The sequence below is a fragment of the Ranitomeya variabilis genome, chromosome 4 (genome assembly GCF_051348905.1).
Source record: "Ranitomeya variabilis isolate aRanVar5 chromosome 4, aRanVar5.hap1, whole genome shotgun sequence".
Taxonomy (NCBI): domain Eukaryota; kingdom Metazoa; phylum Chordata; class Amphibia; order Anura; family Dendrobatidae; genus Ranitomeya; species Ranitomeya variabilis.
The window spans coordinates 91,894,023-91,920,717 of NC_135235.1; the positions used below are offsets into that span (position 1 = coordinate 91,894,023).

Below are 26,695 nucleotides of genomic sequence, written 5' to 3' on the forward strand. Positions count from 1 at the left end.
GTCTAAAAAACGCAGCGTTTGCACGCGTTTACATGCGTTTTTTTCACCACCTGCGTTTGTGTTTTAAACGCTGCGTTTTTAAACGCAAATGTGAAACTAGCCTTACAGAGTAATTATGCAAAACAGCCAAAAGCCACACCCCTTTGTAAAGACCATAATTAGCACTAAATAAATCATTGGAATAATATGGCGGATTTTAAAAAAGAAAGAAAAAACAAACAGACCCCAAAAGGGAATTTTCAGGGCAGCAGCGGGAAAAAAAATGAAGAGCAAAAACTGGCCACTCTTGATCTGGTGAAGGGTCCTTTTTCTCATCAGGGTTCTCAATTTCCAAAGTACTCCTGAGGTCAACTAAAATATTCTTACGTCAACCATAGCTGGAAGTAATACCTCAGTATAATGTAGTAATGGACAGACGCCTGGTGTCCCACGTAGACCTGCAGTGTGGTGGTCCGGCCGTTGCTGCAATATTAAACCTGAACGTGGACTCGTCTCTATGTGAAGGTTTGGGGCGGCCTCGTAGCTGCCTTTATCAGAGCACGACGGGCCCCATCATGGATTGCTCGGGGATACTCTATGGCTGAAGATGCTCCAGCACAGGTTACGCTGATGTGGAACACTGCCATCTGGTGGAAATTTTTGCCCACACTTCTCCATTAAGGCTAAAGTTATGTACTTACAATTGTTGTAGGTCATCTTTTGCTAACTTTATAATCCAATGATAATACGTGGAAAACTAGGCCTTAAAGAGGCTTCGTCAAGGCTAGATAGACATTCCTGGCTGTCCACAATATAACTTATGGAAACAGATAGTGGATAATTGGTCTTTTTAGGACCCATGCTTGCAGTATCTGTACTGTTCTTGTCAGCAGGGTCCCCATACATATAAGCATCATCCCTAGAAATGTCCTCGCATCTCCACAGGAAGCAAACCTAACATGTATTCGGAGATCACTATGCAGCGAAACAGCATATTTATATCGCAGTGCTAGAAAGGGTTAATCCTACAAAGTCAAACACTGCAACAGGAACACAAAACAGACTGGCACTGAGCAAACAAAGTAGAAGGCCTGTCCGGCCACCTAAACGTCTCTAAAAGGAGTATGGTAATATTCATTTTACTGATCCGCGGCAACTCCAGCTCCAATGCCTTTTCTGATCTTCTTATTCCGTTCGGCTGGACATATGACCGCTGCAGGCAGTGACTGGCAGCAGCAGTTACAAGTCTATTCAGACAGATCATGCAGCGCAGAAAACAGCTCGGCTCCAGAAAACTGGCGGCATGGAAGCAGCAAGGGATCAGACTCAGATATTTTACACAAAACTGAGCATTTTCTGCAAAAAAAAAAAATGTAACCAACTGGTCTAATTCTTAAATAAGTTGATGTTGGATATCTTTACAGAAGAGTAAGGTGAAGATCTGGTGTAGAGCTGCTTACACCAATAAGTACTGCATGATCTGAACCCAAGTCACTTTGTAGCAGAACCTCTCCTGTGACCAGAACGATCCCATACAATGGTTGCCCATGGAACAAGTGGTCTTCAGTCATGTGGTGGAAGCCACAGAGGCCATAATAATGGAGGGCGGGGGTCCGTCTTGACGGCAGGCTGTGGTGGGGTCGGGGGGGTTGTTCACATTCACTGAATCATTTGTTAAGGAAGAAAATAATTTCAAGAAACAGATCAGTCACAATCCAATCAATATAAGTTTTAATGTACAAGCAGCAGTGATACATTCAACGTGGAAGTTTAAAAAAAACCAAAACAGTTAAATTCTTTATTTAGCTAGGACAAATAATTGTCACATAATGAACATGTCACACGAACAATGCATGCCTTCCATGAAAACATTGCTTAGGATTTAATTCAACGGGTCAATTCTTGGCCTTTGGGTCCCTTGAAATAAACACTCATGGTGTCATGTTCAGAGGTTGGAGAGTGACTAGAGAGACTGGGGAACTTAGTGTTTTTAATTTTATTCCTTAGTCACACGACCATGTAGATGGTTTTGTGTCTGAAAAAAAATAATGGATCAGTGAAAAGTGGGTAGCACATGGATAGCTTCTGTGCGCCATCCTTTTATTTCCCCCACTCACACTGAGCTCAATGAGTGTCTGGTCCTAGAGAACCAGAAAGGGACAAGCCGCCAAATTTTCTCAATTTGGGTACAAGGACAACAAAAAAAATGGATATATAAATCGCCTCATTGAATTGTATGCATCTATGAACAGTCGGCTTTTGAAACGGAGTACACATAGAAAAATACTTGTTGTGAATAAGCCCCAGATGACAAGTATATTTACAAGGCTTTTAAAAAGGCCATAAGAAAAATGAAAAGGTGAAACTTTTCCATGCTCATATTTACAAACATCACTGGCCTGGAATCCCTGAAAAAAAGCAAGCAGATATGGGAAAACAGCTAGTAAGTTGCTTTTAAATAAATCAATATCCATTTTGTGTTTATACATTTAGTTAAACACTGCCTACTATTATCCAGCACAGAAAACGTTCTCTATTGGGGGCAGATCTGTAATTCTTAGAAACATATTCAACACACAACTGGATATTTTCAGTAAGAATCTCAGCAAAACTGAATCTGGAACCTTCACTCAATATTAAAATTGCAACACAAAGAAGGAAGATTTGTGGAATTCTGGAAATCCCAAGATCAAGAGACATGAAAATGATATGCAAATCAAGAAAGAAATACACAAACTTACGCGCCTTGGCTGCGATCACTGAAGTTACAAATGCTTGTCTGAGAAATGTTCTGTCACGCTGAATGCACTTGGGCAAATCATCAAGATCTGCAGCTGGCAGCCCCCTTTGTCGACCAATGATGTCTGAGATGCGCAACAACTCTGAAGATGCGGCAGGCCATGGTAGCACGCTTAGGCCACGCACAGTAACATCAGACCAGCAGCTTGGTGCCAGTGTTGAAAAATGGCTCCTTGGACACTTTCAAGTTCTCATGAAGGAGTTCTTATGACGTTGCCCTTGTGATCTCCACACTCTAGGTATCTAGGTATCATTGCATCCAAGATAAAAGCAGGACTCATTGGTGAACAGGATAGATCTCCAGTTCAGCCTCCATTTTTGCCTTGCTCTGCACCATGATAGTCTTTGAGAGCGCAACAAAAAAATTTCAGCTCACCCTTGATGGAAAGCAGGTAGGTTTCTGGTGTGGAGAAGCATGGAGCCTCGTCTCTGCCAGATGTGGGTATTGCTTGTGAAGGAAGTGAATCCAGCCTCAATCCATAAAATAAAAATAAGGGGTGCAAGGAGATGAATTTAGAAAAACTACTCTAAAGACAGAGTTGAAGAACACAGTGGTTGCTCGAAACTAGATTTTTTGGATTGAAGCTGGACTCACTTCCTTCACAAGCTCATACTTGTATGTGCACACGTTGCGGATTGGTGTGCGGATCTTTCCACACGGTTTTTGCAAAATCCGCAAGTAAACCTCACTGCGGATTACGTGCAGATTTGCTGTGGTTTTTGTGTGGATTCCACCTGCGGATTCCTATTATGGAGCAGGTGTAAACCGTTGCAGAATCCACACAAAGAATTCACATGCTGTGGAAAAAACAACGCTGCGATTCCACGCATTTTTTTCAGCAGCATGTGCACTGCAGATTTTGTTTTCCATACATTTACATGGTACTGTACACATAGAAAACAGCTGCAGATCCGCAACGTGTGCACATAGCCTAATCCTAGCAGCAGTTGGAGATTACATTACGGTAGCATGGCCGAGCGGTCTAAGGCGCTGCAGTAAGGCTCCAGTCTCTTCAGAGGCATGGCTTCATATCCCACTGCTGTAAGTATTACGAGGTCTTGATAATGAATAAATCGAGATGTCTAGAAAATTTTGATTCAATTTTTTAAACATTTGCATATCAGTTACTTGTCTATTGATCCCGCCACTTCCAAAATTCCACAACTCTTCCTGCAATTTCAATGTTGAAAAGTGAATTAACACGGAAATTAAAAGAAATAAAAAGCTAGTCAAGGGCATTCACATTAAGGGTTGTCAGTGAGCCATGTAAATACGTCTTAAAAATAATTGAAAATTCTTAAAATTTAGGCTGACATTTATGCAATGTTGACAGAAGACTTCTCACATTAAGGCTATGTGCACACGTTGCGGATTTTGATGCGTTTCTGGACGCGCGGAATTGCATTAGATCCACAGTGTAGTACAGTAACAATGATAGTCAATGGGAATTTGAGAATTGCTGTGCACATGCTGCAGAAAAATCCGCAGGAATTTGCTGCATTTTTTTCCGCAGCATGTCAATTCTTTGTGCGGAAACGCAGCGCTTCTGCACCCATTGACTATACATTAAGTAAGGCAAATCTGCACAACAAAAAAAAATTACAATACGCAACAAATCCGCAAGCAATCCACATCAATTCCGCATTAAATCCGCAAGCATTTTGGTATGCGTTTTCTGCCAAGAGATGCAGATTCTGTGCGGAAAATTCGGCAGGCCAATCCGCAACGTGTGCACATACCCCTAAAGCCGAACACTCATTCTCCTGGACGATGCTTCAATCTCGCCAATTCCAGATCGAGAGTTGAAAGTTCTACTGCTAAGAAAAACTCCAAAGTAAAAGTTATATTGGGTCTGTCCTTCAAAAGACGCAATAACCCGATGAACAAGTGTCCGAGGTCTATTCCGTCACCTGTGCACACGCTGATAGCACGTGAAAAAAAATGGATGGACTTCGACCACAGTATAAACTACACTGGTACATGTGAACACCACAAACGCACTACAACATGAATACAGCAGACTTGGCAGTGTTGGTGAATATTAGTAATCTCTCTACTACTGGTGAAATGTATTTCCCTCTCGCCTGCCTACAGCATATCTACTTAGATGGTTGCTCTCGTCTATTCCTAGATATCCATCTTTTTCTGCAAAGCTTTTAGAAAAAATAAAAAATAAAGTTAATTTCGTTTAGAACTTTCTAAAGTAATGGAAAAATAAAGGCACTAATCAGCAAATTAGAAAAAACAAACAAAACCTTTTTGAAGCGAAGAGTTTAAGGAAAGGAGATGGCCAATAACTCTGCTGTATGCGTCCATGGGCCACCGCCGGTGGCCAGAGCTTCACACTGTTTGGCCGTACCCTTAGACCATAAATTGTTTTGATGGGGAGAGAGAAAAAAATATTCGCATTTTTTTTTTATTCACCCTTTAGGACTTAAAAATAGGACAGAATAGGAAGGTAATATAGAACAATTATAGAATGTGATTTTATTTTTATTAACTTTGTTGCTTTATACAAAGCAACTAACTATTGTTTTGATATTATTCAAAAACGTTGATAAGGAGCCTGTCTAGAACTTGGACCCAAATACGTGGATAAATCATGACGTTTGGAAAGAGCTACAAAAACAAGGGGATCCCTCAGTATTCCTAGGCCTAGTATAAATACATGTAGACACCTTTAACAGATGGAAGATGTGCTGGTGGCTTATGCCTTTTACACAAGAACAAACCATGACTGATCGGCCACTAAGTATCCAGTAACCGGCAAATAATCCAGGGAAAATCCACTATATTCAGTAGTCCCTTTACACAAGTTTTACAGATCGTTCACACATAAGGACACAGACCCTTTAATACATGACAGTCAGTATCAGCAACTCACATCACGCTAGAGAGGTTTCTCAAGGCTCTTTACTTGGAGAATAGTTACTAAAGGTCCAAAAGTGGAGGCTGAAGGTCAGAAAATCTGCTCATCAATAAGGTCCATGCTGTATCCTTGCCGTCCACAGGATGTCTCTACCTACATCAGCCAGGTAAGATGTGGCGACATAGACTCAGTCCAAACTAACGTGCATTAAAACCCCTTGGGTTGTTGCAGTTTTGGATTTCTTCATCTTGTCAATAGCCCTCATTAAATCTTGCTGCTGAATTGGTCGGATCTCCTCACAGGGGCTAAAAGGAAAAAGAAAAATATTTCCAGGTAATTATTTTGGACATTAATAAACGTGTGAATTTATACACTGGAATGAAACAATGTGGCTGAATAGGCTGAAAAGGACGCTTAGTCCAATAGTCTTATAATAAGTATGCCCACGTGGCAAGGGGCCGGAGGGCACAGGCAGGGGGCCGGAGGGCACAGGCAGGGGGCCGGAGGGCACAGGCAGGGGGCCGGAGGGCACAGGCAGGGGGCCGGAGGGCACAGGCAGAGGACCAGTTTATGGCCTCTGTCATGGCTTACACCCTAAAGCAATGTTCACAAGCTGTGTTTTTGCTTTTATTATGCAACAGCTGGGTTTTAAAGTATCAGCAAAGTCTGAGATTTCAGAAATTTCATGCACAGTTTTTTTCCCTGGACTGAATTGGAAAACTGCTGCGTTTTTTCCCCCCATAGAAAGCAATGAGTATGTGCAAAATACTCAGGTTTTGCTTAAGGCCCAGTCACACTTAGCGACGCTAAAGCGATCCCGACAACGATACGACCTGTCAGGGATCGTTGCTGCGTCGCTATGTGGTCGCTAGTGAGATGTCAAACACAGCGATGTGTGCTACCCAGCGGGACCTCAACGATCAAAAAAAGGTCCAGGCCATTCCGACACGACCAGCGATCTCACAGCAGGGGCCTGATCGCTGCTACGTGTCACACATAGCGAGATCGCTACTGAGGTCGCTGTTGCGTCACAAAACTTGTGACTTAGCAGCGATCTCGCTAGCGACCTCGCTTAGTGTGACGGGGGCTTTAGTAAAAAAAAAAGCAGGTACAGCAAGATGTGAAACCTATTTACTTTAATGATTTTCCCAAATTTAAACCATAATGTCTGTCTCCTCTCCTGAGATAGCAATTATTTAAGTTTAATTAAATTAGTGATATATGTAAAAGTAAACATTGGCCGACCAAGGTGTGAAACTGTACAATACCTGATCAACTCCATGGCTGACCAAAGGGTGAAAGTAATCAGTGTACTACAAACTCTGCCAATGTCTTAGGTAAACTATTGCCAACCAATTCATCCCCCCGCTGTTATATTTGTAATTGTACAGTATATTTTTTTCATGGACTCATGAACTTTATCTTCAGAATAGACACTTTTTTCAAACACTCTTACTAACAAATTTGATCAAATTGCCTTTTTTCCCAAAGGTGGTTTTATGGTTTCACACATGTCTTGTATTGGTGACCTGTGTTCACAATTCTAGGGTGAAAGCAAAGCTGAACTTTGGGATCTTGAAAAACACTGCAAAATATATTTATTTTTTTATATAAGCAGCTTCTTTACTTCCAAGAGTGCAGGTTTTGCCTGCAGCAAAAATGCAACATGTGGACTTGGCTTAAACATGACAGAGATGCAGCCTGCATTTACAGTGGAAAATACAAAAAGGGGCACATATCGCAGCAATGTTTTAGACTGGCATATCCTTTTGCTGATGAATATGTAAGCAGAGCACCACATGCAGACCCCCACAGGCCGCCCCGGAGCACGAGCATATCATTAACTCAAAACTGAAAATACAGATTACACAACAACCACAAGACGGATTTCATCAACCCAGGTATCATTATAATCAGTGTAATGGCGCCGACCTGACACATTGGTTATTGTGCACAATCCTGCTGACAGGTTCCCATACAGCTTCCATTTCTGCCCTGTAGTGATCAGATAGATCAGTGTTGGGCAGGGAGAGAGAGAACACAGAAGTAATACAGTTCTCTCAGTGATCAGGAAGGACGCCATATGACCGTTCTGCTTTATCACTGAGGACGCCGACTGTGGACTAGACTAGGCACACACTAGTTAGCACCACTAGTCCATAAAACACGCTTTTGGCATGGGACCAGACAAAACATTGCACTGCTATATTGCTGCCTATCACGTCAAAACACTTCTACTTAGGTTCGATGTTCAATGCAATTCAATGGCCAGAACATACATATCAGGCCTCCTTCACACGTCTGCACAAAACACGTACAAGAACAACTGATACCGGCGTCCTTCCCCCCCCCATCAGTGTTTTTGCAGTATGGTTAAAGGAAGAATTGAATTACAAACCTTCCCCTATACTTTGCAATGTTAAACACGTCCAGCACACGTACCATCCAAGGATGCCATGCATGTGCTATACGTGTTTTTCATAGACCCATAGACTTGTGTTGCCTCTTTCATCCGTGTTGCCAAAAAAACATGGACATGTGCATAGCAGCATAGGTTATAATGGGTACGTGTCCGATCCATGAAAAACACACGTACATGCGAAGGAGGCCTTACACAGGAGGCCAGCACTAGCACGGGTCAGGCTCCTGTATAGAACAGGCTCACCTTTCTTCAGTGTTGGAGAGGACACTATCCCGGACACACAGCAAAGCCGCATCTCTGCACATTTCCTTCAGGTCACTCCCAGAGAATCCATCTGTACAGCTAGAAATCTGCACCAAATCTACATGAAGGTCCACCTACAGGAGAAGAGGGACAGACATTGTTAGTGTAACCAGAACCCTTACACACAATATCATCTACGTCTACATTACTTTGTTATCATTACTTTGTTATAGACAATATCCCAGGATTGTCATTTTAATAGACACGCTACCTGCATTGTACCAGGTCACACCTGAAGAGTGAACTTAATTGTCCACGTTACTGTAACATGTCAGTGGTGACCGGCAGAATACATCAGTCACTGAGTGGTATCAGCCAGGACGTCACTTACAATGATGACATAATATCAGTATGACAATGACAATCATGTGGTCCAATGTCAAGTCTCAAACTTCTCTCCTGATCATGTTATCTAGCTAGAAAATTTTGCTAAAAAAAAATATGCTAAAAACCCCCCCAAAAACGTATTAGTCACCCAGCTCTCCATGCAGCACCGCTCCACCTTCTTTGGTCCAGTCTTTAGTGGGCCATGTTCAGTGCCGGACAGCGCTTGGCACCTGCTGTGCATCTAGGAGCTGCGACATCGCGACAATCAGAAGGGGGCCAGGCGCCAGAAGATGCTGAAGCTGACCCACTGATGACTGGACCAGAAAGGGCTCTACAGTGGGACAGGGGAGAGCAGGGTGGGTTTATGTTTAAGTTCTGGGGTTTCAAATGAGACCTCAAATCATAAAAAATGCACATTCGACTCATAGCAAATAAATTCAACGCAAAGTGAATTTCCTGGAGAAATTCTAAAGAATTTGCAGATTCAAATTGTAGAAGATTCATTCATCTCTACAACACAATTACTAATTTTTAAGGAAAAAAAGACCTTTAACACAAGGTGTGGCCACTTATGATAACCCTTTCCAGGATGACTAGCTGATCAGTGGTGAGCGCATCATTAAAGTGACTAAAGCATTACAGGTCTTCCCGCTATTATCTCAAATGTCAAATCCGTTTCCTTTTCTTGGAACGGGAAAGAGCTGGAAACCTCAGTTAATAGGTTACTTACATTCTCATTCCTCAGTATAAGGTTCAGGATGGCCTCTCGCTGTCTCATAGACTGTAAAGAAAGGGAAATGATTAGTGATGAGCAAATATACTTGTTGCTCGGGTTTTCCAGAGCACGCTCGGGTGACCTCCGAGTATTTATGACTGCTCGGAGATTTAGTTTTCATCCTGGTATCTGAATGACTTACAGCTATTAGCCAGGCTGAGTACATGTGGGGGTTGCCTGATTGCTAGGGAATCCCCACATGTAATCAAGCTGGCTAGTAGCTATAAATCATTCAGCTGCCGTGATGAAAACGAAATCTCCGAGCAGTCATAAATACTCGGAGGTCACCCGAGCGTGTTCGGGAAAACCCGAGCAATGAGTACACTCGCTCATCACTAGAAATGATAGCAATGTTAACAAGAGCGCTGTCACTTCACTATGTGAACATGAGGTCTTATATAAACATGAAAAGTTGCTTAAACTATAAGAAAAAGGAATTCCTTCTAAAGTTAATTGTAGGATATAATATTCACTCTTACTAACAAGGCAGCAAAGGCGACTGCTCAGAGCATACTGTATATTTCATATTTCACTCCTTGTGGAGTGCGTCAGCGACTGCCTTCTGGACATCTGGCAAGTCGGCAGTCTTCCTCATGATTGTGGAGCCTACTGATATAGACTAAGAGACCTTTTTAAAAAGGTTAGGAAGCCCTTACAGATAATGACTTTTGGGTTTTCGCTGGCTATAAGCTATAATCATCAACATTAACAAAAACACATGAAAGATCACTGCTTGTAATGACTATATATGAGTTTCACTTTTTGTATTGAAGAACTGAAATTAACTTTTTGATATTCAATTTTAGTTTTTTCTTAAGTGTAATGTCCATCCATGAGAGATATTGATATTCCCATTTCTGCCTTTCACAGCGGATAAGAGAACAACCACAATGGTACCAGGCCGCTAGAGGTGGGCTTACAAAAACCGCTGCAGAAATAAAAAGGAGTTATGGAAAAGTATCTCACAGCAGCCTGTGTATTCACCTCTGGCCCATGCACCCTACAATCAGATATTCCCATCTCAGTAATTAGAGGCAGAGGATGGCAATAACGCATAACTGGACAATTTATGAATGGAGGGTCAGCAACCCAAGAGATAGGAGACAAGTGCAAGTCAAGTTCCCATGCATGACAGCATCAATATAGGTCCGATCACCCCACTGATTTAGGCGTTAACCTTCATGAGCGATTTGAGACTTCCTCTATAGGATTTTATATTAGATACCGGCTGATTGATGTGAAACCTTGTCGGCATTCTCCTCATGATCGCAGTGTCCAGGTCCTGGGGACGGTTCGTGGCTCCCATTACAACCACCTATGTCAGAACGGAGCAAACATCATCAAAGTAATAATGACAACATGACATTGTTTTAACATTTAATAACTGGCATGAATAGTGAACAACATACATTTAGACTAGCATAGAACAAAATGATTAACAAGACCCTGGAGCAGTAGCCACATCGGTGGTCCATGACCGATGGATTAAACCAGCCATCAGGAGTGGGGAAAGATGCGGGCTCAGTGTCTGAGCCCGCATCAAAGAAGGGGACAGGTCATGAACGGGTTAAATAATTTCTTATAGTTATTGCATCCACCATGATATTCATCCTTGGGTGTCCGATTACCTAGGAGCTTACCTGACAGCTATAGTCCGTGTCCAGCCCATCCCAGAGACTCATGAACTGAGCCTTCATCATTGCCGTTGCCTCGTGATCATTGCTTGATCGACTCCGAAGAAAAGAATCTTCATTGCAAAAAAAGAAAAGTAAAGAAACAAAAGCCGGTGAACGCTAAATATTACTGTGGGATCTGAATTTTATGTTTGTTAATGACTTTAGAAATATATATCTTACTAGTTAACATCTATAGACTAAACCCGTCACCCAGACTCACTGTCTAATGTAGTTCTGATGCTACACTGGGCTTCTTGCTTTTTTTGTGTGTTTATTGATGGAGCCGATGGAGGGCTTAATTTTTGTGTGTTGAGCCATAATCTTTAATTAGTATCATTATTGGGTAAGTATACGGTCTTGATGGACTTTTTATTCCATTTTTTAGGGAGATGAGAAAAAAAAAACACTAATTAAGTGTTTAGAAAGGAAAAAAAAATCAGAGTTTATTGTCTGGGCTTGTCACCATTTAAAAAACTTCAGGCTCAGCTACCTTTAAAAAAAGCCTGAGCTTTACTTGCCCTCCCCAATGTCCAGCACGGTGTCTAAGCACATGCCCCGGTCTCTGTTTAGCTGCCATCTCCGATGGAAAAAGTCCAGACATGGAGGCGACAGAAGCCTTCAGGAGGCCCCTGCTGCCAAAGTATCCCATCCCACTCCAGCAATTGGAGATAGCTTTTCTATAAGAAAGGATACATAGGGAATGCATGAAACACACCATACTGAATTTTTATGGGATGCTTAGGTGCCTTACTAAAACAAGAGAGGTCCAGCAATGAAGTTGTATTTTCATGGGCACCAACTATCATAAAACAACAAATGGAAGCATTATCCCCTCCTGTCACCCCCATGGACAAGGCCCAGGCTCACCTCCAGTAGTTATGGCGGCTGTTTGGATATCATGTAATAGGGAATTTCACCGCACATTATTGTTTACAAATGCAATTTCTTTATTACCATGTGAAGGTAAAACCGACAAATGATCAGATCAGACTTTTCTATTTGCAGAATTTTAGGGATAGAATCCTTCACCTTAGAAAAGTCGGATCGTTTGTCTATTTTACCTTCACATGGTAATAAAGAAATTGCATTTGTAAATAGTGTGCAGTGAAACGCCTTAGTACATGTTCCAAGGTCTAACACCTCCTACCTTCATCTGCGTGCAGGACAATATCCCTCACCTGCTTGGATGTCACACGACCACTGAAGACTAATAGGCTGCAGCGATTAGTGAGTAGAACGGCGCATAATCATTGCCAGTCAAGTCCAGTGGGGTGACAGGAGGAGAGTATGCCTCCATTACGTAATTTATTATGACCCCCCCACCCCAAAAAAAATAAAATAAATTAAATCTCCATATCGAGTATATTATTTGTATTTATCTCCTTGTAAATTCATTATTTCTTATTAGGATGGTGTCTCTTTGGGACACAGTCATATCCTTGGCCTCATACTACATTATTATTGTCCTCTTGGACTCCATCTTAGTTACATTTATACGGCCATGTCTTAGCAGGATTAGTGGCATTTATTCATGTAGTTTTAATCATATTACCTATTGGCTATATTTGGCACTTAAGTGAACATGGTGAGACTTGCCATTATTGGCTATTTATTGTGCATTCAGTTTCATACTTAATCAGTGATAACCTCATTACATCGTTACCCTTTGTATTTGGTATCTTGCATGATTAACCCTTAACATTGGAAATCTCCCCTGCTTCTATATGATGTATTACCTGGGACCATTTTTACATTGGACATCTAATGTATACCGGTGGGTATTTATACATGTATGATATATAGAGACAGACAGAATATATATATATATATATATATATATATATATATATATATATATATATATATATATATATATATATATATATATATATATATATATATACACTCACTGGCCACTTTATTAGGTACACCTGTCCAACTTCTTGTTAACACTTAATTTCTAATCAGCCAATCACATGGCGGCAACTCAGTGCATTTAGGCATGTAGACATGGTCAAGACAATCTCCTGCAGTTCAAACCGAGCATCAGTATGGGGAAGAAAGGTGATTTGAGTGCCTTTGAACGTGGCATGGTTGTTGGTGCCAGAAGGGCTGGTCTGAGTATTTCAGAAACTGCTGATCTACTGGGATTTTCACGCACAACCATCTCTAGGGTTTACAGAGAATGGTCCGAAAAAGAAAAAAAATCCAGTGAGCGGCAGTTCTGTGGGCGGAAATGCCTTGTTGATGCCAGAGATCAGAGGAGAATGGGCAGACTGGTTCGAGCTGATAGAAAGGCAACAGTGACTCAAATCGCCACCCGTTACAACCAAGGTAGGCCTAAGAGCATCTCTGAACGCACAGTGCGTCGAACTTTGAGGCAGATGGGCTACAGCAGCAGAAGACCACACCGGGTACCACTCCTTTCAGCTAAGAACAGGAAACTGAGGCTACAATTTGTACAAGCTCATCGAAATTGGACAGTAGAAGATTGGAAAAACGTTGCTTGGTCTGATGAGTCTCGATTTCTGCTGCGACATTCGGATGGTAGGGTCAGAATTTGGCGTAAACAACATGAAAGCATGGATCCATCCTGCCTTGTATGGAGCATCTTTGGGATGTGCAGCCGACAAATCTGCGGCAACTGTGTGATGCCATCATGTCAATATGGACCAAAATCTCTTGAGGAATGCTTCCAGCACCTTGTTGAATCTATGCCACGAAGAATTGAGGCAGTTCTGAAGGCAAAAGGGGGTCCAACCCGTTACTAGCATGGTGTACCTAATAAAGTGGCCGGTGAGTGTATATATATAGATAGATAGATAGATAGATAGATAGATAGATAGATAGATAGATAGATAGATAGATAGATAGATAGATAGATAGATATATCTCAATAGATGTGTGTAATATAATTTTTCTGTATCTAACTTTACAAAAAATTAATTAAACGCCAGACCTCTAGCATAATGAGGATGAGGTTTAAAAAAAATAATGCACAGGATCATTGGAGGCCTGCACTAGCTTTCTCTGTCGTACCTATTTCATCAATGAATATGATGGATGGCTGTAGCTTCACAGCCAGGGAGAACACGGCGGCAGCCAGCTTCTGGGACTCCCCATACCACTTGTCAGTGAGAGTCGATGGCTGCAGGTTGATGAAGCGACATCCGGCTTCCTTAGCTGTTGCTTTAGCGATGAGCGTCTTACCACATCCTGGTGGTCCGTAAAGCAGCACACCTATAGAAGAAGTGACGGACACGACATTAATAAAAGCCATATAGTATAACGCAGCAGACATCTATAACCACATGCTTGATGGACAGGAATGTAAAACCTGCTATTCGCGGTCACAATATTGGACATAAAAAAAATCATCCTACTAATTAGCCAAAGAAAATTGCATAAGATTTAGTAATCTGTGGTTAATTTTCTGATAAACAATAGTCGTCTGTCCTGCCAGCATTTGTTTTCCTCCACAGGATATGGCTCTTCTGTTCTCCATTTGGCAGAGGATCAGATGGATTTGAGTCTGACTTTTAGGCAATCCATTCCAAGAATTAAAACTTCTGAGTAGAGAGCAGCCCCTACTTAAAGAGGATGAGACTTATCCTGTTCAAGAGAATTAAATGGTTTTGATTTTATTTTATTTTTTTTAGATTTTTTGGGGGGGACTAAGGAAGCTCATTTATTCAAAGTCTCCCGCACCGCAGTCAGCTCCTGCAATCTGAAAGTGAACCTAGTAATTCTTTGGAGGAATCTACAGTCAGAGAATGCCATCTTACACTACAGACACACTGCTTAGGAGTTGTGGAGATCTTATGTAGAGTAATCACTGCAGTGTAGAATATTAGGCCTGCGGATTGTCAGACTGGGCACGAGAATATTCTACGCCCAGAGAGTTGTACTCGGCAATCTCTGGCAAGTCTATAGAGAATGAATGCAGCTGATGCTCGCAAGCATGGCGACCAATCCATTCCAATGGTGTGTCAAACCGCTACCAATACGCAAGTTATCACCAATCCTGTAAAAATTAGTTAAATTTTAAAAAGGGCTTAGTCCTAAAACCAATGCCTGAGTCATCAAAGCTTTTACACCAGAATTCTGGGGTAAAAAGTTTAGAAAAGTTGCAAAATTTTGGCACACTTTGAGGCTGCAACTTTGGGAGTTCTCAAGCCATTTTCGAACATCTCCAACAAAGTGGGTGGCGCTGGGGAAGACGAGGCAACCCCTGCTTGAGATATTCATGATGAGCGGTGGCATTAGATAGGTCACAAACCTTACTCCAGTAAGGACTAGAATAAGATTTTTGGAAAGGCGAACATGGAGGTGCATGCCACTTTTTAGACACTGGCAACCCACGTCACGGGTCCTCACACTTGCCAGTCTTACTCTAACAGCAAAAACTACAAAAGGAGGAAAAAAATAGAGGAAAAAAAACTCCACTATTCTAGAGAAAAAAAACAAAAAACAAAACAAAACAAAACAAAAAAAAAAAAAACAGGCAAAGGTGCTTACCATGGGTTGCCAGCTTAAGTATTGTGGCCATAATATTAACTAATACCTTACATATTTTGATATGTTCTTGTGCACTTTATTTATTTTTACTTTTTGAGGTGCAGTTGGGCCCTGATGGCTCTGTAAGTTGTGGCCTCTGTTCACACAGGACGCATTACCGTTAGCACTGGGCAGCCCGCCACAGGGTGTTACCAATAGGCTATGATCCAGGTGCTGTGCATACTCAGTGCGAACACTGCTGCAGATTATTTGTTTGCACTGTTGAGCCAAGCGGCCAATCCCTGATTGTAGGCTAGCTGTCTCATTGGTATTACCGCACCTGTGTAGTCGCCATCTTTACTTGGGCCCACTGCATCATGAGAGTGCATTAGATTTGAGGCCTAGACAGGTAAGCATTAGTGATGAGCGAATATACTCGTTACTCGAGCACGCTCGGGGGTCCTCCGAGTATTTTTTAGTGCTCGGAGGTTTAGTTTTTGTTGCCGCAACTGAATGATTTACATCTGTTAGCCAGCATAAGTACATGTGGGGGTTGCCTGGTTGCTAGGGAACCCCCACATGTACTTTTGCTGGCTAACAGATGTAAATCATTCAGCTGCGGCAATAAAAACTAAATCTCCGAGCACTAAAAAAAACTCGGAGGACCCCCGAAAATGCTCGAGAAATCTCGAGTAACGAGTATATTCGCTCATCACTAGTAAGCATCTTTGCCTGTTTTCTCTAGAATGGGGAGGTTTTTCTCCTCCTTTTGTGGTTTTTACATTATATAATAATAGGGACTCTTACATGTTACACCCATTGTACTAGCTCTATATTTGTTATGATCTTCTGAATTTTGCAGCCCATTCTTTGAACGTTCCCTAGGTGACATTTGAGTTTTCCTTCTTGCTGTACACCTCTCGTTTTCATGATTCTTTTGATTAATAAAATTTACTTTTTACATTCATGAAGTCAGCAGTCCATCTATTTCTAGTTTGATAATAATTATGGCCGACCTGAGGGTCTATTTCCAAGTCCCAGGCTGCCTTTGTAACTCATTGGCAACCAGCAATCTCACGACAGATGTCCACGGACTGACAAAGAGCCCCATCGTCTGCAACTAACATCTTAGATGCCGCAGTCGCTATTGACATTGAAGGGGTTAATCAGTCGGCATTGGATGTAAGCTGTATAATACAGCCGGCACGTGTTATTGATGCAGCAGGAAACTCTCTGGCCGTTAGAAAGCCGTAATTGGAAACGAATTGAGCAGACCTAAGTGGGATGAGGTTATGTAAAGGGTGAATATGTATCCAAAACCACACACCGCAATACAGTTCACGACTGGTACCTTTGGGAGGTTGAAGAAGTCTTGAATTCTCAAATAAATGCTTCTTCCTTATTGGGAGAATTACTGTGTCTTTCAGGTCTGTTATCACTTCGTCAAGGCCAGCAATGTCACTCCATGTCACCTGATTGGAGAAATTATCTACAAGTGAGTGAAAACGGTGTGTGTGCAGGGCTGTGGAGTCGAAGTCGTAGAGTCGGAGCCCATTTTGTTGGAGTCGGAGTCATGGAAATTGAGGAGTCGGAGGTTTGGCTTACCGACTCCTTAGCCCTGCGGGTGTGTGTCTGGTTCACCCTCCCTGGGTCCAGCATTGAGTCTCTGCTGTTGCTTCGGATGTCTGCAGCCAATAAATGAGCTCAGTAGCTATACCTGAATACATGGCACAAACTGCTGAGCTCATTGATTAGCTGCATGGGTGGAAACTCCAAGCTGGCAAGTTAAGAACAGTTTAAAGAAAAAAATAATGCGGCCAGAGACATAGGTTTTCTGAAAGTAAAAAACTCCTCTAAATATGCATAGAAAATTTAAAACCACTATATATTTATAATGATTGTTTCTTTTATGACAAGAATTAAAAAGCTGTAATATGTTCTCATCCATGCATAGAGCACAACCTGAACACGTCTTATGTGTATTCATATTTTATGTTTACGTATATTTTGTGGATTTCCTTCTAAGTGAAAGCCCAGGGGGGAAAAAAAAAAACAAAAAAAAAAACACATTCTTGCATGTAGTGCAAATCCAAAGCAATCTTGCATTTCAGATACTATTTTCTTAGAAATGTCCCGAGTCAAATAAACATCTATATTAACAAGAACTAAAACACTGCTGGTGTATCTCTTACCTGCATACTAAGAGGATCGACAAGATGGGCTGCAATGCTCATCTCATATTCTGTTAGCTTCACATTCTTCACGCCGATCTGTCTCATCAACTTCTCAGCCTGAACCACAAAAACATAAGAAAGTAGTAATGATTCCAATAAAACCTTCTAATAAAAAAAATAACAACAGCGTGTCACACAGTAGATGGAAGATGCATTTATTTGGGTTTTATAAGATTCCATATGGATAATCATTTATTCCATTGCGCTAGTCCAACTTTTATGATATCGGGGTTGCTTCGGTACAAACGATGGGTCTAAGGCCACATTCACACGTTCAGTATGTTACATCAGTATTTGTAAGCCAAAATCAGGAGTGGGACAATCAGAGGAAAAGTATAATAGAAACACGTCACCACTTATGGATTTTTCACCCTCTCCGGGTTCTGGCTTAAAGCTCACCAAATACTGAATGTGCGAACGTGGCCTCACAACTATGATCTGAAGAATGACCAGAATAGGGTGCAGTGGATCTAGAAAGGACTAGTGAAGCCAATAGAGCAAATACTATATATCACAAGTAGTGATGAGGGAACTTGCTTGGATAAGGTGTTATCTGAGCATGCTCGGGTACTAACCGAGTGACTTCGGCATGCTCGATTAATATGTTCAAGTGCCTGCTGCTGCATGTCTTGCGGCTGTTCGACAGCTGCAGCACATACAGGGATTGCCCAGAGACACTCTGCTAGAACCCGAGCATGGTTGGATGCCACCTTATCTGAGCACGCTCGCTCATCATTAATAAGCATTGTGCAAAGAGACGCAAACGTGCATCTGCAACGTGATATATCCATACGACATGCAAGAAACGGCTGAGGACTGGGAGTCCATCTGCTACAACAATCTGGAGAACGGTGGTCCCATGCTTACCACTTCCACTAGGAATCCAGGCACAACTGGGATTAGAAGGTCGGCATTTTTGTTGTGAATTTTGGATGCAGCCTCCTTAGGAGTCAATGGAGAATGATTAACCCTTACCTGCTTCTGGGCTTCCATTTTCTGCTTCCTGGTTGGATCGATAGCATCTACCATCCATTTAATGGTAAAATAGGTGACAGCACCAAATATTGTCAACCTGAAGATGAGACCAACAACTTCATTTCTGCTTAGAGGGCGAGAAAAGGCTTCTGGATGGACCATTTTCTGAAACAGAAGCAGCGTTTAATTATTTAACTCTGTAAAAAAATACAAAAAGTAAAAGGTGTTATCTTGATCTTTTTTCTTCCACGGGGCTAACCGCTTATCACAATGCAGATGTCATGCTGATTGACAGCCGTCTCCCCGATGCCTAACAATGCAGGCCCGCGGAGTCAGCGCGATTTACATTACATGAAAGAACGCTGCAAGTGATCCTGATTTCCAGAGTCTTAGGGTACCGTCACACAGTGCCATTTTAATCGCTACGACGGCACGATCCGTGACGTCGCAGCGTCGTATGATTATCGCTCCAGCGTCGTAGACTGCGGTCACACTTTGCAATCACGGCGCTGGAGCAATGCCGAAGTCCCCGGGTAACCAGGGTAAACATCGGGTTACTAAGCGCAGGGCCGCGCTTAGTAACCCGATGTTTACTGTGGTTACCAGCGTAAAAGTAAAAAAAAACAAACCGTACATACTCACCATCTGATGTCCGTCCGGTCCCTTGCCGTCTGCTTCCCGCTGTGACTGAGTGCCGCCGTAAAGTGAAAGCAGATCACAGCGGCGACGTCACCGCTGTGATCTGCTCTCACTTTCCGGCCGGCAGACAGTCAGAGCGGAAAGCAGACGGCAAGGGACCTGACGGACATCAGATGGTGAGTATGTACGGTTTTTTTTTTTTTTTTACTTTTACGCTGGTAACCACGGTAAACATCGGGTTACTAAGCGCGGCCCTGCGCTTAGTAACCCGATGTTTACCCTGGTTACCAGCGAACGCATCGCTGGATCGCTGTCACACACAATGATCCAGCGATGACAGCGGGAGATCCAGCGACGAAAGAAAGTTTCAAACGATCTGCTACGACGTACGATTCTCAGCTGGGTGCCTGATCGCAGTAGCGTGTCAGACACTGCGAGATCGTAACGATATCGCTAGAACGTCACGAATCGTGCCGTCGTAGCGATAAAAATGCCACTGTGTGACGGTACCCTTACGCTCGGTCTGTGTAGAGTTGAGCGAATATGTTTGGAATTGGTCGCCAACTCTGAATTTGCCATATTCGTGCCAAATTTATGTTTGAGGATCGATTCAGAAAACATTCGGTCATTACTACTCCCATTGACGTTTGGTGAATATTGTAAATACAATATTTGCCGCCGATTGTAATCGGATCCGAATTTTGAAAACTTTACTGAACTCTAGTCCCCATAAGACGTCCCAGGATCCTGGTCATGTAATGCATGTATATCACAGTAACTCCACGCCGGCGCTGTTATACCGGGGGGAACCAGCTGTTATTCAACATGAGGTCATCAGCGACACCTCGTCCACAGAGCGGAGAAGAAGCAATTTGCTGGACAGCGACAGCCTTCATTTTAAAGTGGCATCGTCAGGTCTCTTACACGTGACGCTATATGTGGGGAAACACAGATAGAGGACCGGCGTTTGGCTTCCGGCCACCTCCACGCTGACAGCTCTCCCTGTGTGCAGACGTAGCCGTCAATCAGCTCTGCGGGCAGGGAACCATGACCTATAGACCTTGACCTCAATCACACCGCCACCGAGCGACCTGCACCATAAATCAGAACCATACTGTACAATTAATTGGAGACCAGTGTGGTTCTGGGAGAGGTGCGCATCACAGGCCAAGCCCACGTATAGGATAGCATTCACCCGGAAAATGATCGTGTGTCATTGATGGGGCTTAGTATGAGTACACTGATTCCACTGTATAGACTTTTGCTTAAGAGGCCGTCCACACAGGACTGATACTCTGCGCAGGTTTCCTGTCCGGCCCCCAATGCCCTCCTACCCAGCATCATCCACGTATTCATGAGGAAATTCCCTGCCTAACCAGCCATGTATAGTATAGAGGTGTAGTAACTTTTGGGTCACACTGAGGACACCACGACTGCAGGTATTATATGGCTGCTATTATAATTGGACCATCTTATGGAATCATTATATGGATATAGGCTATAGGGTGGAGTGCAATGATCATTGTTATCGTTAGTATGTGAAAGTTTCTTTAGGATCAGCACATATGCACTTTCATTTCTTTGATATCAGCCTTTGATACCCATGGACTGGCTGGACAGAAATATGGCTGTGAGCCATTTATAATATCTGTATATGGTTACATGGTCTTCAGTTTTTGTGATCCTATATTCTCTCTCTCTGTTAAACCTCTGTATATATGGTGATAAACCATTGGCAATGTACTCTTTTCACTATATGTGTTTAAAAGAAAGTGTTTTTGTAATGTAAAGAATTTCTATGTAGACTAATAAATAAAAATTGTTATATTGGGAACCGTTCCTTTAGTTGTTTCTCTATATGTATAATGTTTGTCTGTAGAAATGAGGTATAAAAAAAAGCATTTATATAGTCCCCGTTTGTAAGGTACCGTATATACTCGAGTATAAGCCGACCCGAGTATAAGCCGACCCCCCTAATTTTGCCACAAAAAACTGGGAAAACTTATTGACTCGAGTATAAGCCTAGGGTGGAAAATGCAGCAGGTACCGGTGAATTTCAAAAATAAAAATAGATGCTCCATACCGTTCATTATGGCCCCATAGCTGTGCCATATAGTGCTCTGCACCATTATTGCCCCATAGCTGTGCCATACAGTGCTCTGCACCATTATTGCCCCATAGCTGTGCCATACAGTGCTCTGCACCGTCCTTTATTGCCCCATAGCTGTGCCATATAGTGCTCTGCACCGTCCATTATTGCCCCATAGCTGTGCCATATAGTGCTCTGCACCGTCCATTATTGCCCCATAGCTGTGCCATACAGTGCTCTGCACCATTATTGCCCCATAGCTGTGCCATACAGTGCTCTGCACCATTATTGCCCCATAGCTGTGCCATACAGTGCTCTGCACCATTATTGCCCCATAGCTGTGCCATACAGTGCTCTGCACCATTATTGCCCCATAGCTGTGCCATACAGTGCTCTGCACCATTATTGCCCCATAGCTGTGCCATATAGTGCTCTGCACCATTATTGCCCCATAGCTGTGCCATATAGTGCTCTGCACCATTATTGCCCCATAGCTGTGCCATATAGTGCTCTGCACCGTTCATTATTGCCCCATAGCTGTGCCATATAGTGCTCTGCACCATTATTGCCCCATAGCTGTGCCATATAGTGCTCTGCACCATTATTGCCCCATAGCTGTGCCATATAGTGCTCTGCACCGTCCATTATTGCCCCATAGCTGTGCTGCTGCTGCTGCAATAAAAATAATAAAACGACATACTCACCTGTCTTGCTTGCAGCTCCTCGGTGCCATCTTCCCGGCGTCTCTCTGCACTGACTGATCAGGCAGAGGGTGGCGCGCACACTATATGCGTCATCGCGCCCTCTGACCTGCACAGTCAGTGCGGAGAGAGAGACGCCGGGAAGATGGAGACAGCGCCCGGCGTGTGGAACGCGGACAGGTGAATATGTAATACTTACCTGCTCCCGGCGTCCCGCTCCTTCCCCCGGACAGCTGGTCTTCGGTGCCGCAGCTCTTCCCCTGTTCAGCGGTCACCGGCACCGCTGATTAGAGAAATGAATTATGCGGCTCCGCCCCTATGGGAGGTGGAGCCGCCTATTCATTTCTCTAATGAGCGGTCCCACGTGACCGCTGAACAGGGGAAGAGCACCCGGAGACCGTGGGACGGGCAGGGGGAGCGATAGGATCGCCGGGACTAGGTAAGTATGCCTCGGCGCCCTCTCCCCCTCACCCGCCAACCGTGACTCGAGTATAAGCCGAGGGGGCACTTTCAGCCCAAAAATTTGGGCTGAAAATCTCGGCTTATACTCGAGTATATACGGTAATTAGGGCTCTGACTAGTAGATGGGGGTTAGTTGTCCCGGACGAGTCACCCCTCTTCCCATGTTATCTCGCCCCTGTGGGGGGTGATCATTTGCAGGAGCGGTTGTCCTCGCCAGCTCATGCACGTCTCACGCACCGTGTATTTTAGCGGCGTCACTAGTCGGGTGTACGCTTCCCAGGTTCTGAGGCGCACTGAGAATGATCGGACATGTGCACACGCTGGTGTCCAGTACTCCGGCTTCAAAGGCACGTATTAAATTAGATTTTTCTGCATTTTTCTGATTTTTTGTTTTACTCAATCCTGATATTGTTAATATTTATACATGGTTTTGATTATTATTTAGACAATTCTATATCTCTATATATAGGAAAATCAAAATGTAGTTCCAAGAGATGTCCTCATTGCAGGGAGAAAAGTATGTTTGGAGAGTTGTACTTATCTACCACTTGTTTCAAGGATATATAGAACGAGCCTGAGACCTTGGAATTACATAGGACTTGTGTCAGATGACAGCGTCCTATCTTCTGTATGACGGCTAACATGCCGAGGTCATCACACAGATTTTAACCAATAAGAAATAGACATACCGATATACACTGCTCAAAAAACAAACAACACTTAAACAGCACATTGTAACTCCAATTACATTTCTGTGAAATCAACCGGCACAGTTACGAAGCAACACTGACTGTGAATCAATTCCTCCTGCTGTTGTGCAAATGGACCAGACAAAAGGTAGAAATAAGAGGCAATTAGCACCACAACCCCTGTAATGGAGTGATTGTGCAGGGGGTGACCACAGACCATTCTCTGTTCTCATCTTTTTGGCTGTTTCGGTCACTTTTGCATTTAGTCATTGCTGTCACCCCAGAGCCAGTGTCTACAACCCAAAGACGCCCCCTGAAGGTGATCTCGCACCGAAACGTGCGTTGGGGAGAGAGCACGGTGACGCCTGTCTCTGTTACAATATGGGTAAATATCTTTGTTAGGCTGCCTATACTTTGTATGGTCTTTTGTTGTTTGGCATTTGGGGGATTATTTTATATGCTGCTATGGGCTGGTTGGAGTCTTTGGACCATGACTAATTATCTGGCTGCTACAGGTGTCAGGCAACCACTAGGAGTTGCTGACTTTAATATCTTCTATTGGCTGTAGCCTGTCCAGCATTATAACACCCACCACCTCTCTGTGGCGCCCCATACATATGAAATGCTAAACACAAGATCCACTTATGTGTTTATAAGCTATATCTGTACTATGACCCATATGTGCTGACAAGGTGCATCGTTCCTCATTATTCTTGGAATGTCATATCACTTACCCTATGGTGTTACATTATTTACTATATTGCTCATAGCTTTGTGCACATTGTGTGCACAATATTGATTTTAATGTTTGTATATGTCATTTAATAAAGTTTCTCATAATTTTTGTAACTATTGGCATTTTGACTCTATTTTTCTCCGGTTTTGCAACCCAAAGAAGTGGCTCAGGTAGTGCAGCTCATCCAGGATGGCACATCAATGCAAGCTGTGGCAAGAATGTTTGCTGTGTCTGTCAGCGTAGTGTCCAAAGCATTGAGTAGATACCAGGAGACAGGCCAGCACACCAGGAGACGTGGAGGGGGCCGTAGGAGGGCAACAAACCAGCAGCAGGACCGCAACCTCCTCATTTGTGTAAGGAGGAACAGGAGGAGCACTGCCAGAGCCCTGCAAAATGACCTTCAGCAGGCCACAAATGTGCATGTGTCTGCTCATACTGTCAGAAACAGACCCCATGAGGATGGTCTGAGTGCCCGATGTCCACAACTGGCTGTTGTGCTTACAGACCAACACAATTGGCATTTGCTAGAGAACAATGGCAGATTCCCTACTGGCGCCCTGTGCGCTGAACGGATGAGAGCAGGTTCATACTGAGCACATGTGACAGAGCCTGGAGATGCCATGGAGAGCGATCTAATGCCTGCAACATCATTCAGCATAACCAGTGTGGCAGTGGGTCAGTAATGGTGTGGGGTGGCATTTCTTTGGAGGGCCGCACAGCCCTCCATGTGCTCGCCAGAGGTAACCTGACTGCCATTAGGTACCGAGATGAGATCCTCAGACCCCTTGTGAGACCATATGCTGGTGCGGTTTGCCCTGGGTTCCTCCTAATGCAGGACAATGCCAGACCTCATGTGGCTGGAGTATGTCAGCAGTTCCTGCAAGATGAAGGCATTGAAGCTATGGACTGGCCCGCCCGTTCCCCAGATCTGAATCCGATTGAACACATCTGGGACATCATGTCTCGCACCATACAACAAGAGACTGTCCAGGAGTTGGCGGATGCTTTAGTTCAGGTTTGGGAGGAGATCCCTCAGGAGACCATCTGCCGCCTCATCAGGAGCATGCCCAGGCATTGTAGTGAGGTCATACAGGCACTTGGTAGCCACACACACTACTGAGCATCATTTCTTGTCTTTAGGCTTTTCCACTGAAGCTCGATCAGCCTGTAACTTCATTTCCCACTTTGATTTTGAGCATCATTCATAATCCAGACCTCCGTGGGATATTCATTTTGATTGACATTGGTCATTTTTATGTTTTATTGTTCTCAACACATTCAACTGTGTAATCAAAGATTTGCATCTGGTACACTGCATTCAGGGATCTGTAGCGGTGGGATCTTAGCGTTCCCCTATATTCTATATATGACCGGCGCCTCGTCCGCTTGCTGGAGGGTAAGAATAAGCCACTACCATGAGTCCGATAATTCTGTGCCCGGGAGATACTTTATCTAACATTCCTAAGAAATGTTTTTCAGAATTTGGTTGGGATTTTGTAGGTTGTACGGCCGCCTATATACAGAACGAGGCGCTGACAGCATCACACAGAAGCAGGGCTCAGCCTTAGGGCAATGCAGAGAGGGGTCACCTCTGACAGCAGACCCTCCAGCACATGAGGATCAGGCATACCGACACCCGACATGTCCGACCTCAGGCAGAGGACTAGTGCTGGACATGTGTGGGCAGCACCGGCCATTCTGTAAGGTCCATGTAGCCGTGAAGCCTCCAGTGTCTGCACCATGTCAGTGTGAGGAAGCCTGCACCTTATGACGAGGCATGGCCGCCCCATACAACGCTATGCCTGTGTGCCCGGCATCCTGTGACCTTCCCAGCACACTGCCCTCTGTGCCGCCTCTCCGGCTGGAACACCGCCCACTCCCCACACTGGGAGCCGGTAATAACGGGAGCCATGACCGGAGGATAGGACTCCCGCCCGCCGGACACAAGCGCCACTCACCGGCTCGCTGACACTGCCGCTCCAGGAAGTGAAACCCAAGAGCAGCGGCTTCACATGGCAGCGTCTGGCGTGCAGCGGCTCGTGACGTCACCGGAAGGGGCGGGGCATCATCACTGCTGACCCGAAACCAGGAAGCAGCGCCGAGCAGTGTGCTGTGCTGAGAGCCGAGTGTCAGGAGACCCCAGAGAGGGCTGAGCGTGGGGGGAGCAGGAGACCCTAGAGAGGGCGGAGCGTGGGGGGAGCAGGAGACCCCAGAGAGGGCTGAGCGTGGGGGGAGCAGGAGACCCTAGAGAGGGCGGAGCGTGGGGGGAGCAGGAGACCCCAGAGAGGGCGGAGCGTGGGGGGAGCAGGAGACCCCAGAGAGGGCGGAGCGTGGGGGGAGCAGGAGACCCCAGAGAGGGCTGAGTGTGGGGGGAGCAGGAGACCCGAGAGAGGACGGAGAGTGGGGGGGAGCAGGAGACCCCAGAGAGGGCTGAGCGTGGGGGGAGCAGGAGACCCTAGAGAGGGCGGAGCGTGGGGGGAGCAGGAGACCCCAGAGAGGGCGGAGTGTGGGGGGAGCAGGAG

The 26,695-nt window shown here is 44.2% G+C and overlaps 1 protein-coding gene across 2 annotated transcripts; it reads right to left on the bottom strand.

Annotated features, from left to right (window-relative positions):
- Window positions 1–1,693: 1,693 nt before the first annotated feature.
- Window positions 1,694–26,314, bottom strand: ATAD1 (ATPase family AAA domain containing 1). Of its 2 annotated transcripts, none has more exons than XM_077258902.1 (10): window positions 26,132–26,314; window positions 18,858–19,022; window positions 17,841–17,939; window positions 17,000–17,120; window positions 14,191–14,391; window positions 11,116–11,222; window positions 10,701–10,790; window positions 9,431–9,481; window positions 8,314–8,447; window positions 1,694–5,953 (listed from the first exon to the last, which is right to left on the bottom strand). In XM_077258902.1, exons 2-10 carry the CDS (start codon window positions 19,017–19,019, stop codon window positions 5,836–5,838), a joined length of 1,083 nt encoding a protein of 360 aa, XP_077115017.1. In that variant the 5' UTR covers window positions 19,020–19,022; window positions 26,132–26,314; the 3' UTR covers window positions 1,694–5,835. The 2 variants fall into 2 exon arrangements, with proteins under 2 accessions (XP_077115017.1, XP_077115018.1); XM_077258903.1 differs by lacking the exon at window positions 26,132–26,314 and adding an exon at window positions 25,938–26,077.
- Between the last annotated feature and the right edge of the window lie 381 nt (window positions 26,315–26,695).